The 17,202-nt window shown below is 53.8% G+C and overlaps 6 protein-coding genes across 6 annotated transcripts; 4 read left to right on the top strand and 2 right to left on the bottom strand.

The window, feature by feature from the left end:
• Positions 1-781: 781 nt before the first annotated feature.
• Positions 782-3,467, top strand: A1O7_08431 (cell division control protein 48; the record flags this gene model as incomplete). Its single annotated transcript, XM_007762423.1, has 5 exons — positions 782-831; positions 884-911; positions 972-1,027; positions 1,081-1,330; positions 1,386-3,467. 5 exons carry the CDS (start codon positions 782-784, stop codon positions 3,465-3,467), a joined length of 2,466 nt encoding a protein of 821 aa, XP_007760613.1.
• Positions 3,468-4,120: 653 nt separating this feature from the next.
• On the top strand, positions 4,121-5,140 carry A1O7_08430 (uncharacterized protein; the record flags this gene model as incomplete). The annotated part of the gene is made up of 1 exon (XM_007762422.1): positions 4,121-5,140. One exon carries the CDS (start codon positions 4,121-4,123, stop codon positions 5,138-5,140), a length of 1,020 nt encoding a protein of 339 aa, XP_007760612.1.
• A 2,670-nt stretch (positions 5,141-7,810) lies between these two features.
• A1O7_08428 (cyanate hydratase) lies at positions 7,811-8,389 on the bottom strand (the record flags this gene model as incomplete). The annotated part of the gene is made up of 3 exons (XM_007762421.1): positions 7,811-7,858; positions 7,909-8,322; positions 8,369-8,389. The coding sequence occupies 3 exons, from the start codon at positions 8,387-8,389 to the stop codon at positions 7,811-7,813; spliced, it is 483 nt and encodes a 160-aa protein (XP_007760611.1).
• Positions 8,390-9,253: 864 nt separating this feature from the next.
• Positions 9,254-13,144, top strand: A1O7_08427 (phospholipase D; the record flags this gene model as incomplete). Its single annotated transcript, XM_007762420.1, has 3 exons — positions 9,254-12,370; positions 12,417-13,029; positions 13,083-13,144. The coding sequence occupies 3 exons, from the start codon at positions 9,254-9,256 to the stop codon at positions 13,142-13,144; spliced, it is 3,792 nt and encodes a 1,263-aa protein (XP_007760610.1).
• Positions 13,145-13,787: 643 nt separating this feature from the next.
• A1O7_08426 (uncharacterized protein) lies at positions 13,788-15,285 on the top strand (the record flags this gene model as incomplete). The annotated part of the gene is made up of 4 exons (XM_007762419.1): positions 13,788-13,959; positions 14,018-14,043; positions 14,093-14,131; positions 14,179-15,285. 4 exons carry the CDS (start codon positions 13,788-13,790, stop codon positions 15,283-15,285), a joined length of 1,344 nt encoding a protein of 447 aa, XP_007760609.1.
• A 476-nt stretch (positions 15,286-15,761) lies between these two features.
• A1O7_08425 (uncharacterized protein) lies at positions 15,762-17,069 on the bottom strand (the record flags this gene model as incomplete). The annotated part of the gene is made up of 1 exon (XM_007762418.1): positions 15,762-17,069. One exon carries the CDS (start codon positions 17,067-17,069, stop codon positions 15,762-15,764), a length of 1,308 nt encoding a protein of 435 aa, XP_007760608.1.
• Between the last annotated feature and the right edge of the window lie 133 nt (positions 17,070-17,202).

The following is a 17,202-nucleotide window of genomic DNA, read 5'->3' as shown; positions in this document are numbered from 1 at the left end:
ATTTATCCTGCTGTCCGCAAGTGGCACGTGCGGAGAAATATTGGACAGCGGAGCGGAATGACTCTGGGTAGCGAATCCATGCACCGAGCCGCGGGCAATGGGCCGAGCAGAGCACAGTACTATGTAGGGTCTTGCTGGCTGGATCCGGGTGTGCGCATCCTGACGGTCATGGCGCATTCCGACGGGCGTTGGCCACGATAGTAGGCAAACATGAAGTGAACCTCAAACATCGTCACTATGTACTTGGATCACGCAAGGCTCTAATGCAGCCTTGCCACGCCTGCACTGAGAAGGCAAGCAACGGCAATGCACCACGTAGGTATGTAACTCGTAACAGGGCAGGGCTAGGAAAGGAAAAGCGTGACTTCATGTTGGGCTGGGTAATGTAAACCAGTCTGCGTGTCATAATGAACAGCGAGTCTGAACCAAGTGGCTCTTACCACAAGCTTCGATATCGTTCTTTGGACGCAGGCTGCAGAAGGCGACGTATGTGACGAATGACCGTCATTTGAAAGTGGCCAAGACAGTTGTTTCTCCTGCGCTTCACGTTGACTTCACCATCACTGCAGTTGAGGACTTTCACCTTTATTTGCCATCTCTCACCCTCTCAAGGTTCTCACTCCTACAAGGGAGACCTTGCTCATCGAAGTTCTACCTCTCCGTCTATTTCATCTCGCTGTTGCAGAACCCGCACGTCTACCGCAACTACATCAACACTGCCGATACCCTTCCGATCCCAACCTTGAGCTGCACCTCAGATCGATTCTAACAGGCCGTCAAGATGTCTGCAGAACCCGATCACGTTCACGAGAAGAAGAAGGTGAATCTACAGTATGTGCCGATGGCTCAGATTAGCAAGATTCCTGGCTAACTCAAGCTACAGTGATGCCTCTGGCGCAGAAAAGAAAGAGGTAAGGACGGCCTCACAGAAGCTACATGACGAAGAGCGCGAAACTGACCTTCGAATCTAGGAGCTTGACACCTCAACAGCCATCCTGAAAAAGAAGAAGAAGCCAAACTCCCTAATGTAAGATGCAAAGCGGCCAGATGGTCATGATTCGAGCTGACAAATGATAACAGCGTTACCGATGCCACAAACGATGACAACTCCATTATTGCTCTATCAAACAACACAATGGAGACATTACAGCTCTTCAGAGGCGATACCGTGCTCGTCAAGGGGAAGAAGCGCAAAGATACCGTCTTGATCGTGCTCGCCGATGACGATCTTGACGATGGCAGCGCCCGCATCAACAGAGTGGTTCGCCACAACCTCAGAGTCAAGCATGGCGACATCATCACGGTCCACCCTTGCCCCGACATCAAATATGTGAGTCCTTTTCCCGTTCCTGGGCGTTCGACAAGATCTGACAAAATGTCCGCAGGCCAAACGAATTGCGGTGCTGCCCATCGCAGACACTGTTGAAGGCTTGACCGGGTCTCTCTTTGACGTCTTCCTTGCTCCCTACTTCCGAGAGGCTTACCGACCGGTTCGACAAGGTGATCTGTTCACAGTGCGAGCGAGTATGAGACAAGTCGAGTTCAAAGTCGTCGAGGTCGACCCTCCTGAATATGGCATTGTGGCCCAAGATACTGTCATCCACTGTGAAGGTGACCCTATCCAGCGTGAAGATGAGGAGGGAAACCTCAATGAGGTCGGTTACGATGATATTGGTGGCTGCAGAAAACAGATGGCTCAGATTCGAGAACTGGTCGAATTGCCACTGCGACATCCTCAACTCTTCAAGTCTATCGGCATTAAGCCGCCGCGTGGTATCCTCATGTTCGGTCCTCCTGGTACTGGTAAGACGCTCATGGCTCGAGCCGTTGCCAACGAAACCGGTGCTTTCTTCTTCCTGATCAACGGTCCCGAGATCATGTCAAAAATGGCAGGTGAATCAGAGTCCAACCTTCGAAAGGCGTTTGAGGAGGCTGAGAAGAACTCTCCTGCCATCATCTTCATCGACGAAATTGATTCTATTGCACCCAAGCGAGAGAAGACCAACGGCGAGGTTGAACGACGTGTCGTCTCCCAGCTGCTTACTCTCATGGACGGCATGAAGGCACGCTCCAATGTCGTTGTTATGGCCGCCACCAACCGACCCAACTCCATCGATCCAGCCCTGCGACGATTTGGCCGTTTCGACCGAGAAGTCGACATTGGTATCCCAGATCCGACCGGCCGTCTTGAGATTCTCCAGATTCACACCAAGAACATGAAACTGGCAGAAGACGTTGATCTTGAATCCATCGCTGCCGAGACTCACGGCTATGTTGGCTCCGATATTGCATCTCTCTGCTCCGAGGCTGCCATGCAGCAGATTCGTGAAAAGATGGATCTCATTGATCTTGATGAAGACACCATCGATGCCGAGGTCTTGGATTCACTGGGTGTTACTATGGAGAACTTCCGTTTCGCTCTGGGCGTTTCCAACCCGTCCGCCCTCCGCGAAGTTGCGGTTGTGGAGGTTCCCAACGTCCGCTGGGACGATATCGGTGGTCTCGAGAATGTCAAGCGCGAACTCATCGAATCCGTTCAATATCCTGTCGACCACCCTGAGAAGTTCCTCAAATTCGGCCTTTCACCATCCAGAGGTGTCTTGTTCTATGGACCCCCTGGTACTGGTAAGACTATGCTTGCCAAGGCTGTGGCCAACGAGTGTGCAGCAAACTTCATCTCTGTCAAGGGACCTGAGCTTCTGAGCATGTGGTTCGGTGAATCTGAGTCCAACATTCGAGATATCTTTGACAAGGCCCGTGCCGCTGCTCCTTGCGTGGTCTTCCTTGACGAACTAGATTCTATCGCGAAATCTCGTGGTGGCTCTGTTGGTGATGCCGGTGGTGCGTCGGATCGTGTCGTCAACCAGCTTCTCACAGAAATGGACGGCATGACCTCGAAGAAGAATGTGTTCGTCATCGGCGCCACCAACCGACCCGAGCAGCTCGACAACGCTCTTTGCCGACCTGGTCGTCTCGACACCCTGGTCTATGTCCCACTTCCAGATGAGGCTTCGCGTGAAGGCATTCTGAAAGCGCAGCTTCGCAAGACTCCGGTTGCTTCAGACGTTGATCTCAAGTTTATCGCTAGCAAAACTCACGGCTTCTCCGGCGCCGATTTGGGCTTTGTCACACAGCGCGCCGTCAAATTGGCAATCAAGGAGTCGATCGCTGCCGACATCGAGAGGCAGAAAGAGCGAGAAGCAGCTGGTGAAGGTGCCATGGATATGGATGACGCTGGTGAAGACCCTGTTCCTGAGTTGACACGACGGCATTTCGAAGAGGCCATGTCCGCTGCCCGACGATCAGTCAGCGACGTGGAGATTCGACGCTACGAAGCCTTTGCTCAGGCGATGAAGCAGAGTGGTGGCAGCGCGTTCTTCAAGTTCCCCCAGGCTGGCCAGGATGCCGAAGGTGCCAATGGCAATGGTTTCGGTGATGCTGGCAATGACGACAGCTTGTACGATTAAACGGCGGCACTTGAGATGGGCCGGTGCATAGGCACACGTCTGCTTGAGTGAGAAGCATTGTCCCACATGATGAATGGCGTTGAGAATCACAGGACACTAGGCAGCAAGGAAACTATGGTTGAACAACCGGAACGGCGACTGTAGTGGCAAGGCCTGAAATGTCCCTCAGATCATCAGCCAGCCGTGCAGATTTGTATTCTACCTTCTACTTAGAGACATGAAGCTGCAAGGGGAAATATTAGAATGGTTGACTTAAAAACTTGACCACGTTTTAGCAGTATCACAGTAATTGTCGCTTGGTATGATGAGTTGCCACTTTGCTTATGCAGCATGGTGGTTGCGCTGGTGGTGCGGCAGCCTTGTGCAAGATGATGCAAAGACTGGAAAGTCGCAGTTCCGGGGATGCCGCCGCCGCCCGTTCGTCTCTCTTTCTCCGTCGTGCTTAATTTCCGAATCCGCCGCCGCCAAAGACTCGTTTGTTCTCCCTCCTGTTCTGAAAGTATTTCCTTCCTGACGAGCAACTGTATTGAATATGGCCAACTATGGGATATCGGCGCGTCTGCTGCGCCTGGCGCGGCCGAAGGTAGGATAATACTGTCACGCTCCCATAGCTCCCTGATGTTGACTTGGTGCACCAGCGATTTTTCTACACCATGACCCTTTCGACGGGCGCAAGCCTTGTCACCCTCTCGATGCTTGTCAACAAACTCGCCGGCCTCTATGGCATCCTCGCGCTCTTCACCGGCTACCACCTCTCGCCCTTTCAGCTGAGCATGTACATCTACTCGACCCTTGCCTTAATCCTAACCGCCTACCTCGCACGTCACATCCGCAAGCAATCGCCGCTCCAGTGCCTCGCACTCGCATGGTTCTACGTCCTCGACAGTATCATCAACGCCGCGTATACCGCCATCTTTGCCGCGACGTGGTTTTTGGTGCTCGCGCAGCACGATGCAGGAACGTCGGACAAGAAAGGACCCGGCGCATCTACAATGGACGATACAAGTGGCTTTACCGATCCTCAACTCAATGTCTCCAGGGTCGAAGTCGTGGCCACGCCGCAGCCTCCCCTGGCAGGATCAGGCCAAGACGCGGTTGCGGCAGGCGTTGCAGCAGGCGGCCCGGCGGGCAGCGGCAGCAATGGCGCCCTTCAGTCAGCCATCCTAGACAGCCAGAATATGAACTCCATTGGCGTGATTATTGCCATGTGGACGATCCGCGCGTATTTCTGCCTTATCATGCTCGCGTGGGCGCGCATGGTGATCAGACAGCACATTGCCTGTTCCGGCTCCAAGACCGGCGTCGACTACACTGCTGCCTCGACGGACGCTCAACTTGCCGAGAACCCCTTCGCCGAGTCAAAACCTCAGGGTCAGGGCTGGCAGGGCAAGCTAGGCAGAATCCTGATTGCCATCGGAAGAAGCTACTGGCTGGGCAGTGACGAGGACGATAGCTGGATGTACGGCATGGGCGGCAAATTCAGGAAGAGTGGTGTCGCGGGTGAGGAAGGCGGGTTCATGCTCAATAAGATTGAGAGCGGGCCGACTGAACGGGAGAGGCGACGACGGTCGGGCACCGGACCACCCGTGCCAGCCGCGGGTGTTGTTCCTGGGGTGCCGGTTGTGGGAGGGGACAAGATGACATTGCAGATTCCTCAGGCGAATAACTTGTGAAGGAGGCGATCCGGAGCTGCTCGACAGAGGGAGGAAGTCATGAGGGATGCGCTTTGTGGAAAGAGCCGGACTGTGAGGTTTCTGCAGTACAGGATGGGAAGAGCAGATCTTGATACGAGTTACAAGCATTCACATCGGTATCGGCGTTGTAGGTTATTCGAGAGGGGACCAGCGCTGTCTGTAGCCGGAGCAGGTTCGGGTACGATTCCAAGGAAGAGCTTCGTGCTAAGGGAAGCATATCTGGATACTCAATGGCGTAAAGACAATATAATAACGATCATACGGCAGCGGAAGTAGCTTGTTCATGCTGCGCAGCCTCAGATGCTTGCTTCTGCTACATATCATACTCCCTATTTTTTCATTGTTATCCACCAGGACGTACATCAGCTTTGACAGTCTCTACGCACAGTCTGGATCCGCAAGAGTTTTGGTCCCTGCCGGTCACTCCGTAGAACACAAGGGCTGGACTGGACCGTGCCTCGCCATCACCATCACGTGCCCTTCGGGCCGAGCAGGCCAATTAGCTCTTCCAAATAAAATAAAAACATCATAATTGACGCAGCCGAAAAATTGGGGACAAAACGCATACAGAAAGACAGTTTGGCCGAGTGGTTAAGGCGGCAGACTCGAATTGGCTTGTCTTATCCCAAGCCTCGCTCGTCATCTGCTGGGTTCGCCCGCAGAGGTTCAAATCCTCTAGGTTAGTATTACAGGTTACCTGTTGCAAGTCGTCTTGAATCTAACAACATCACAGCTGTCGTAGAAATTCAGCGTTTGCGCTTCAGATTCCCTTGAGTAAAGGAAATTCCTCTTTTTTGCTTATATTTTGCTTCTCTTGCGTGTCGACGTCGACGCTAGACACACAGGACCCCCAGTCGACCTTTTCCCGCAACCGACGTGTCGGCTAACCTAACTTCGTAAACATTAATATTATTTATTATGCGACGAGGGAGGCTAATAAGTACCTAGGGCAAGTAGTGTGGACATGTTAATTTTTGTGCGACGAGGGAGGCGACTACTTGAGTAGTGTAGCTACTTCTACGTACTCGACCGTAGGATGTGAGTGCATACTGTACTGTGTATATATGTGACTGAGACCTGCTGTGTGCTGTGTTTGTATATCTCATGGTGCTGATTCTCGGTCTCCTTCGGACGCTCGATCTCGATTTCGAGGACATCTCACTCACATACGCGCGGTGCACTGGATATAGAACTTGTTGAACTGGAGTCTATGGAGTAGTTGGATGAAAAATTTGTGAGCATTTCTTGCCGGGTATTCATGAATAGTATATATCTCCTGTGCGTCCACTGAGATGCTAACTTTTTTTTGAGAAAAAAGCTACAGAACATACGTACACATTCAGCTGCTGATCGGTTCATCTGCACATCTTGTGGAACCGACCAGTGCAGGACAGGACCATGCAGAGCAGAGCAGAGCAGTGCAGTGCAGTGCAGTGCTGTGTCTTGTAGAGAAGGGAAGAATCGAAAGGGGGGCAGAAAAAGCAGTTGTCACATTCAGCCTGGAGTACATAACATATACTTGGCTCTTGAGCCGTTGAACAAACGCGCTTCTTACTGCTTCCTGCGTGTCTAGTCCTGAGGGGGTAGGGGCAAAGGGGGTGTGTGAAAAAATGTCTCGCGACAATCTGTAGGCCAAAACAGGTGTTGAGAAGTGAATGGGGAGATGGGGAAAGGGGTATCCGTAGTGCAGTGCAGCGCCACGCTACGGCAGCATGCAACAATCAACATCCTCCGCTGGAACCATGGGCGTGTTGTGTTGCCAAACAGCCGTGACCGGGTGTTGCGCCAGGCAAGTACGCGGCAGACTGATTGGTGAGCTGTGGCTTTCTTCAGCGGTCGTGGCGCGAAGGTGTCTCAAACACGACAGCCTCGCCTGTCTTCGGCGCCGGCGCCCGTGTACAGGGGAAGCGTGTCGTGTTCTCGGTTGACATTGGCATGGACGTGTCGCTCATCGTCGTGATTGTGGATGTAAGGCTTGTTTACATGACCACACAGAGTAACATTTGGGCAGACATGGTGAGTCTCGTAGGTTCCGCTCCGTGGTTGACCGGGTGATCCTAGTCGTTGTTTCAGGGAATGTGTATGGTTTGGACGATTGCTGCGGGTGTAAAGGCGCTGTTTACATAACCACGCAGAGTAGCATTTGAGCAGACATTTTGACGAAGTGAAAAGAGTGACTTTTGGTGAGGATTGGAATGAACGTGGGCGGGAGGCCGGTTGATGCTCGGGGTATACAAGGGAACTGTATATAAGCGCTGGCTTACCTACTGGTTTCGGATTGAATGGAGTCGCCATTAACAGCGATAATGGTCGCAGAATTGAAAGCCATGTCCGATCATGAAAGAGAGTACCTTGTCCATTCCCAGAATTGGTTGGTGGATGAGTGAAGGGGTTTCCCAGACAAAGAGATGCTCGCAAGGCTGAGTCCAAGGGGACGAGGCTTCATATTATTCTCAAGTCTTAGTATTGTTCTTTCCCGCACAAAGCACGGTCCGACTCGCACTTCATGTCAGCAAGCAGGATCTGCGAACAGAGTAGCTTGTCAAGAGAAGAAATGGCCAAATCCAATGTATTCGCATTCTGGACCCCATTGGCTGTACATAGCCCCTAACATGTCCGACTGTTCCATGTGCAGTTCGTGGCAATGATCTAAAAACGAGTGTATGGCAGCCATTTTCCTCGCAGGGTGATTTTCGCCTACCTCATGTCAGTTCAGAAAATGAAGCGCTGGCGAACCAGTTTCTTACCCATGCAGCTCCATCCTTGTCAATCTCTTTCTCAACGTGAGTAGAGAAGGAAATGGCGCTCATGATGCCGTCGCCAAATTTCTCGTTCAACACTGCCTTGTATGCATACCCGTAGTTCTGCACAATCTCGTACAATCGGTAGATCAACGGTTCCCTTGGGGGCATCTCGATGCTTTTGCCGCGATCCGGAAATCCTGCCATTTGCGTCTCGAGGGTGGCATGGTCGATGCCAAAGTAGTCTGATAGCTTCTTGATGTCTTCTGCCGACGCCCTCGCTTGTCCATAGAAGAGGGCGGCTATGGCGACCTCATCGCGACCAAGCTCTTTTGAGATCTCCTCAAAGGATACCTTCTTCTTCGCCTTTGCTTCGAACAGCGTTATGGAGGACTGGGGTAGGCTGGGATGTTGCAGTACCTAAGCTGGTTAGCATTCGTCTCGTACCAAAGAGAATAGCACGTACATCCAGACTGGCTAGGGACATGTTGGACGTCATCCTAGCGAGCTGCAGTGGAGTTGATCTGAAAGGCCGGAGAGCTGTAGGGGGTCTTGACCTGCAAGCTGTAACGGCGAAACGCTGTAGAGAAAGTACACGAGAGGACATGGTACAGGCACAAGCACGAGCACAAGCACGGTCAATATATATGGCCAATCCAAGAAGCTGATAGCACTACCGTGGAGAAGTGCACCTCAATATTTGTACCTCGATCGTCTTAGTGGAGGGGTTCGAACAGGAGCTCCCCGCAGTGCCATCATTCCGGGCGTCATCACGACGGCCAAGAAGAACACCTAGGGCTTTTTTACCATGGGATCTGACTTCTAGGTCGAATGCAGTTGTTGTAGAGATAGCGCGGCGCGTATCTATCTTGGGAGTATATGTGTGCCAATACGATGAGGTGGGTGGCTTAACTGATAAGGAGCGTGCTGCTTCAGGAAAAACAGCTAGAGCCCGGTTCCAACCCCAGGCTGTTATATTTTGCGGGGCATCCCTAATAGCGGCAATGAGGCGCAGCAGCGGTTGGCTTCCCACTGCCTACTGTATAGGTGGCACCACAGCGGGGAGGAGCCTAACTGCTTAGGTATCCCCTAAACGCTCAGGACGCTCAGCTGGCGGCCTTTTGGTTGGCTGCACGAGGCTCCTCCATACGGCTTGGCGATGCTTGCCTTGAGGATGCTGCATGACTCGATCCAGCTGAACATCACTCATGGATGAAACATTCACTACGTCGTCCGTTTGTCCAGCCCTCTGTTCTGCTGCCAGTTCTGAGCTACGGTCTGCTCATCCTATCTCCCTCCCATCACCTCACACCTCATGCGTGTCAGATCGGGATTTTGAAGATTTCCCCGAATGTCTTACCAACAGCAACCGGAAGACGATGGACTAGCATATGGGGACGACTACTCTCGAGCCCGCGGAAGCGGTGGCACAGACCGCTCGCTACTAGGAGACATTGGCAAGAAGGTCAAGTCCGAATTGAACAAGTACAAAACAGGATCTCCGGCCCCTCAGAACTACGGCTACAGCAGCACCGGTGGGTCAAATCAAGGTTACTACGGCCAACAAGGGCCAAGCACAGGGTACCCTACCACAGGACAATCGCCATATCCAGGTGGTCCGCCTACTCAGCAGCCTCAGCCTCGACCCGATATTGCCTCGAAACTTCTCAGCGGCCTCCACGGCACTCTTCACAATATTGGATCGGACGTTGCAAACCTGCTAGGACCGGACAGCAGACCATCTCAGCAATATCTTTCACAAGCTCCGGGCCAGGCTGGACATTCGCACTATGCCGCTGCGCCAGGTCAACCCACGATAGCGACAGGTCCGAACCGATACGACAGCTTCGCGTCAGAGAAGCCCGGAAACGATGTGAAATGGTACGTGGATGGTTGTGGTTACTTCTGGGCAGTCAGTCAAGCTCTCGAGGGAGCCAGACATTCAATCTGGATTTTAGACTGGTGGCTCTCTCCGGAGGTATATCTTCGTCGTCCTCCTTCTCAAAATGAGCAATGGAGACTCGATCGCACTCTTCAACGAGCGGCACAACGTGGAGTCAAGGTCAAGATCATTGTCTACAAAGAAGTTACTCAGGCTCTGACCTTGTCTTCGGCCCACACCAAGCACGAGCTCGAAAAGCTACACCCCAACATCGCTGTCTTCCGACACCCAGACCATCTGCCGGATGCCCAAACAACTCAGTCATCGCTCATATCCTCTCTCCAAGGCCTGAAGTTGGACGCCGCAGGGGTTTCTAAGATGGGTCACGACGCTCTCAAGGGTATCTATGGTGTCACTGACGACATCATCCTCTATTGGGCACACCATGAGAAACTCTGTCTCATTGACGACAAAATCGCCTTCATGGGTGGTCTTGATCTCTGCTTTGGCCGCTGGGACACCAATCAACATTCGATCGCCGATGCTCACCCATCCGACATGAGCCAGATCATATTCCCTGGGCAAGATTTCAATAATAGTAGATTTCTCGACTTTTCCGACGTCAGTCATCCGGACCAGAATAAGCTCGACCGCACCAAGAGCTCGAGAATGGGTTGGTCCGACATCGCCATCTGCGTGCAAGGGACCGTCGTACAAGACCTGCGACATCACTTCGTTGATAGATGGAACTTCATCTATGACGAGAAGTACAATGTCCGAAAAGACCAACGTTACTACAGACTCTTGGACGATCTACCTCATACGACAAGTGGACCAGGTCAACGCCCTCAGTCACGGCCACCGTCCCAGTCCGGACCACAGCCCCAAGGAAGTCTACAACATTCTGCGGCTGCTGGTGGGTATGCACCGCCACCTGGGAGCCAACCATACACTGAACCTGCATGGCATACAACGAGCAGGCCGCTCACGCCAGGAGGTACATATGGTACTGCAACACTCTCCCCAGCCCACGGTGTCCAGCCTCAGCCACCGCAGGCTCAATCACCCTACGGTCAGGTTACAAGCCCTCCACCTCAGGTCGTCCAGTCGCCACCTCCTCAGGCTGGTATGTACGGCCAGGTGCCGGTTGGGTCTCCACCCCAAGCGCCTCTCCAGCCGTACACTGGCGCTTACGGCCACCATGCAACTCCAATGCACGCGCCGCCAGAGGGTTCTATGGACACATATAGCCAGTTTGCCAGCCCTCCTCCTCAGACTGCAGAAATTCAACGACCGCACAGTGCAGCCAGCGGATATCAACAATCTCCAGGACAGAGCCTGCAACACAATTACCCTCCTCCCCCTCCTGGACCGCCACCTCAAACGTCCCCAGTCCCAGCCACAACCTACCCAGGTTACCCGCCGCCACCAAGTGCATCCTCAGCTTATCCTCCGTACCAGCAAGGTGCCACTGAGTTATCGTCTCAGCAGTCACCTGATCTACCATATCAGCATCAGAGCTACCAGCCCTACCAACAGTCTGGGTCAGAGCAAGCCAGGGGGTTTGACGGTTACAACCAGGAATTCAGCAGAGGCTTTGAAGACTATGGCCCCGGTCGCGAGAACGAGAGGGGCTTCGAAGCGGAGCGAGGTATGCGAGGGAGATTTGACCATTACAAACAAGAAGGTAGACTCTTGGGCCAAGAGCTATCGTCAATCGGGAACGTTGTCTCGGGCGGCCTAGGAGACAGAGCCCACCAACTTCAAGGCAAGTACCTTGGTGGGACTGATTCTTATGGTCGTCCTTACAATCAGCCTCGGGGTGTCATGACTTGTCAACTTCTTCGAAGCTGTACAACATGGAGCAACGGAACTCCTCTCGAACATTCCATCCAGAATGCGTACATCGAGGTAATTCGGAACAGCCAGAATTTCGTTTACATCGAGAACCAATTCTTCATTACGGCCACAGGCGACCAACAAAAGCCGGTCAAGAATTTGATCGGTCAAGCTATCGTGGAAAGGATCCTACGAGCGGCCCGGAACAATGAGAAGTACAAGATCATTGTGGTGATCCCATCAGTACCAGCCTTTGCCGGTGACCTCCGGGATGACGCGTCGTTGGGGACTCGAGCCATAATGGAATTTCAGTACAATAGCATCAACCGCGGTGGTCATAGTATCATGGAGAAGATTGCTCAGGCTGGGTTCAATCCCATGGATTACATCCGGTTCTACAATCTCCGGAACTACGATCGGATCAATGCTGGTGGCACAATGCAGCGGGTTGAGCAGAAAAGTGGAGTCAGCTATGAAGATGCTCGGAAACAACACGATGACGGAGTGGGGGCGGGATACGGTCCGCATGGAGAACGCACCAATACAGCACATCTATCGCAAGCATCGCAATACCAGCAGTACCAAACCACGGCTCAGAACATGGGACGACCAGGAAGTGGCCGTTGGGACAGCGTGGCAGAGTGCTACATGCTAGGAGGACAAGATATCCGCACCGTGCCCTGGGATGGTCCACCCGAAGCAGAGCTGGACGCCTTTGTCAGCGAAGAGCTATACATTCATTCAAAGGTATGCCTGAATTAACCTGATTGCTATATATACTGACTTCGTGTAGACTCTCATCGCAGACGATCGCGTCGTCATCTGCGGATCAGCAAACTTGAACGACCGGAGTCAGCTGGGCTCGCACGACAGCGAGATTGCGCTGCTCATCGAGGATCCGACGAAAGTGCAGAGCTACATGAATGGCCAGCCTTACCAAGCCAGCAGCTTTGCAGCTTCCCTGAGGCGCCAGCTCACCCGGAAGCATCTTGGACTGATTCGGCCTCAGTATTTCTTTCGGCCCGATCCCAACTTTGAGCCAGTCGGAGTACTCAATGCCTATGACTGGAATTCGCCTGAAGACAATGTCGTGATGGATCCTCTCAGCGACACTTTCCAAGCTTTGTGGAACAGCCGAGCAAGGACTAATACCGAAGTCTTCCGCAAAGCGTTCCGAGCTGTACCAGACGACTACGTGCATTCATGGTCCGAGTACAAGGAGTTCTATGAGTACTTCTATCGGCCCGCTGAGACCGATGCTCAGGGTAAACCGAGCAAGCTGCCACCGAGGGTCGAGTACGGACATGTGGTGAGAGCGGACTTCCCTGGTGGCGTACGCGAGCTCAAGGAACTACTGAGCCAAGTCAAAGGCACTTTGGTCGAGATGCCACTGTGTTTCCTTCAGAGTAAGTGAAGCCTGCTTTGACCTAGGTACAGTACTGTTACTGACGTTTCACAGATGAGGACATTGCTAAGGAGGGGCTGACATTGAATGCACTGACGGAAGAGATATACACGTGAAGTCAGTGTGAGCCTAGACCGGGTTTCCCATGATACCTAGCGTAGTCGGTAAACGATTGAATGACATACAAACGAATATTCCGATCAAGAAACTCCATGCCTTGTCTTTGGCTCGAGTCTATGCTTTGGAGTTCAAGGGGTCACTTCAAAATGTATTCAAAATGTGGCTCTTCGTGTCCGTCGTCCTAAAAATCCGTGGATGACCACAGGCAGTACCGACTCTGCTTGTATCGACTGTGTCACCCTTCGTGCCACCGACCTCGCCTCACCCAGCGACATCCCTGATGAGAGTTAGCGGCGCCGTGGCTCAGGTATCGACTTGAAGTGGCTCTCGCGCTTGATTCGTGATTGACCTCTTTTACCTCTTCCAGGTCCTCGGCCATCATTAGAAAGTCACTTGGTTCCCCACTTGGCTCTTCACCAATGCTTCACATAGTACTTCACTTCACAAGTTCACCTTTTCAATTAAGCAACATCGCCCTTTCCTTTCCTTTCCTTTCCTTTCCTCGTCTTCTGCTTCTACGTGTGCTCCCTCTTGTCTCCGTCTTTCGATCTGAAGACAGATCGTCAGCTTGAAGTCGAGTGCACATCCTTTCTCTGACCTACTTCTGGCCGCCTTCCATCCACGACTTTCACCTTCAAGATGGGCAAGATCAAATGTACCTACGAGGACTGCTTCAGGCACTTTGACGACCAGCAGTCCATGATTCGCCACAAGGTCAAAGATCCAGCTCACTCTTACTGCAAGATCTGCGATGTTGACTGTGCCGACGACATGTACTTCTTCATCCACCAATTGGCAAGCCCCAACCACAGTGAGTTTGACTTAACTATCAGATTGATACGAACATCAATTGCTAACCTTCGCTATAGTCTGTTGCCCAATCTGCGCCCTCGAGGTACGGAGACTTGAGAGTGAAACCCCTCTGTCAGAGCTAATGTACGCAGTTCAAAAGCACCTCTGCTCGAGATACTCATGTCTCCTCCGTATGTTGCCCTCGAAAACTCCAGAGTACCAGTCTGACTGTCCACAGCAACACAGGGCCAGTTCCAATATCGAATGCGCCGGTTGTCAGGAGCAATTCAACTCAGGCAACGCCTTGATGCGCCACATCGAGCAAGATGAGTGTCAAGTGATTTCAATCCAGGACTTCCAAATGCAGCGGGCAGAACGCCAGATCCAAAAACAGGCCTGGGAAACAGACGTCGAGCCCTTCGGCGTCGCCCCATCAGCACGACACCATAGGTCCATCACCAAGACGAAGGCAATACAGGATCTTCTCGACGCCGACCCGACCAATATACAAGGCCATTCACAGGCTGACTTGTCACATGGGCCTGATTCTGTTACCTCGCAAGCACAGTATCCGCCGCTGGTGCAGCCTCACGTCAACCCCGCTGCTCAAGCAAATCGACCACCCAACGTCAACACGAAACCGTCAAGCAACCTCATTGACCTCAACGGAACCGAAAGAGCCCTGTCAAATCTGAACATCAACCAACCGACCTGGGCCTTCGATCGACCTTCCGCTCAACAACCACCACCACAATATGCCAACGACCCTCGGATCAAGAACTGGGTCACCTCGGTGCGGACCGCCGCGGCGACCCCTCCCGCCGACAACGCCAGCGAAGTCGCTTCCATGTACGACAAGCCCGCCGTGGCGGTGTCCGACCTTTCGACCAGCGTCCCTCCACCCAGCACGCAGGCCCTCCCCAACACCAATGCGCCCCGTCAGCACGTCATCAGAATGCCCGCCCACACCGTCGTCAGCACGAACGCCCCGCTCGACATCGAGAAGTATTGGGACCCGATCCGCCAGGTCTACGGCTGCCCGACGACCAAATGCCGGCGCCAGTTCCGCACGGCCGAGCAGTTCCGCACCCATCTGCTCTCGAGCGCGCACATCGGCGGCCAAGTCACATGCCCGTCATGTCTCAAAAAGTTCGCCACCACGGCCGCGTGGGTCGCGCACACGGAGAGCGCGAGCAAGAAGTGCAATATCCGCACGAGTTTCGATTACAACCATGTTATGCGGGAGATTACGGGTGGAGTGCTCGGCACACGGGGCTTCAATGAGGACGGGAGTATCAAGTTTGTGGCGCCCAAGATCGATCAGTGGAATGAGGATGGGTGGTAAGCACCACACGAGAAGGGAAGTGATGCGACCATGGAGGGATGGGCGTGGAGACTACCATCTACCCAACTACTGACCCACCACCTATCCACCCGCTTACAACTTACCTATCCGCATGAGATACGAGGAGCAGAGGCAAGGGAGCAACTGCTCGGCATGACGGGCCTCGGAGAGCGATAGGGCCAGCGATATTGCTGGGCGACACTCCTGCTCGATATTGCTGGAGCAATCCTTCTGGTGGATGGATGATTGTGACGCCACGGGCACAGCAGATACGGAGGACTGGCCCCTTCCCATCTGGTCTTTGTTATCACCAAAGTAGGGGCCTTGAAGCCACCAAAAGTGCTATTACTGCAAGAAATTCCAATTCATTTACAAGGCAAGCGTGCTAGATAGCTATGAATGATATGAAGGATACGGAGAATATGAACGGGATGAAGCACAGCGCTAAATGCTAATTATTTACGCTTACACCTTGTTTACAACCGACTGGCAAACCCGTCGCGATCGACCTTGCACAGATAACTCCGATCGATCTCGCCGACCTGTGTAACTCCCGCAAGGCCCATACACAGGCGAAACTCGTCACTCAGCAACCTCAGACACAACTCGACGCCCTCTTGGCCTTTATACGCCAGCCCCCACAGGATAGGCCTCCCAACCCAGCAGAAATCCGCACCCAATGCCAGAGCCTTGAATATGTCCGTGCCGTGTCGGATCCCGCCGTCCACGTGGACGGGCACGCGCTTCTCCACCGCCGCGGCTACTTCGGGTAGAGCGTCGAGAGTGGCGAGCGCGCCGTTGAGTTGGCGGCCGCCGTGGTTGGAGACGATGATTCCGTCGACCTTGTGTTCGACGGCGAGCAGGGCGTCCTCTGCCGTGGCGATGCCCTTGACCCAGACTTGCATGTCCGAGCCGCACACGTCCTTTAGCCACGGGATCGTGTCCTCCCAGCTTAGCGTCGGGTTCGCGGCGTGCGTGTGGAACGTGATCGGTCCCGTCGGGGGCACGCGTTTCTTGCCGTCGTGGTAGCCCGCCGTGGAGGGCCGGCGCTGGCGTGGCATCTTGGGCCGTTGTTTCGACGCCGTCTTCTTCTCGTCCGTGGCGGTGGTGGGCCGGGAGTGGTCTTTGCCGACAGCGGTGTCGGTGTCGTCGTCCTGCTCGGCGAAGTTGGCAATGCTGAGGTGCGCGGGCAGTTTGAACTGGTTGCGGATCTCGAGGTTGCGGCGGCCGAGCATCGGGGTGTCGACAGTCAGGAGGACGGCCTTGTAGCCCGCTTGTTTGGCCCGGGCGATGAGTTTGAGGCTGTGCTCGCGCTCTTCGAACAGGTAGAGTTGCAGGACGTTGGGGTTGGGGCCGCTTGCCTCGGCGACGTCCTCGAGCGTGGACGTCGCGAACGAGGACAAGCCCATCACGATCCCACGTGCGCGGCAGGCTCGAGCGGTCGCAATTTCGCCATCACTGTGGGCCAGGCGTTGCATGGCCGTAGGGGCCACGCCGAACGGCGCGCTGTTTGTGTGTCCGAGTATCTTGACCGTGGTGTCGATTCGGGCTATGTTTCGCAGGACCCGTGGTCGGATGCGGTACTTCGAGTAGGCTGAGATGTTCTCCGCGAGGGTCGTGCCGCCGTCGGCGCCCTCGTTGTAATAGTCCCGTGTCTGCTTGTCCATGCGTTCGTAGGCGAGCTTTTCGAGCTCAGTGATCGTCAGGCAGTTTAGGTCGTGGGGTTCGGCTTGAGGGGCGCGTGGTGCGGCTCGGGACGGGGACGAGGAGTCGGAAGAGCCCATGGCGACCGAATGCTGGTTGTGTAGAAGGACAGAGCACAGACGTGGCGAGCAGCTATGGAAGTGTAGCAGATTCAAGATGTAATTACTTACAGTACCGAGTATCTGGGACCTACCTCTTCCATGGTCGGGGACT

Source organism: Cladophialophora yegresii (assembly GCF_000585515.1).
Source record: "Cladophialophora yegresii CBS 114405 chromosome Unknown aczIN-supercont1.6, whole genome shotgun sequence".
Taxonomy (NCBI): Eukaryota; Fungi; Ascomycota; class Eurotiomycetes; order Chaetothyriales; family Herpotrichiellaceae; genus Cladophialophora; species Cladophialophora yegresii.
This window is presented reverse-complemented; position numbering and strand designations above follow the sequence as displayed.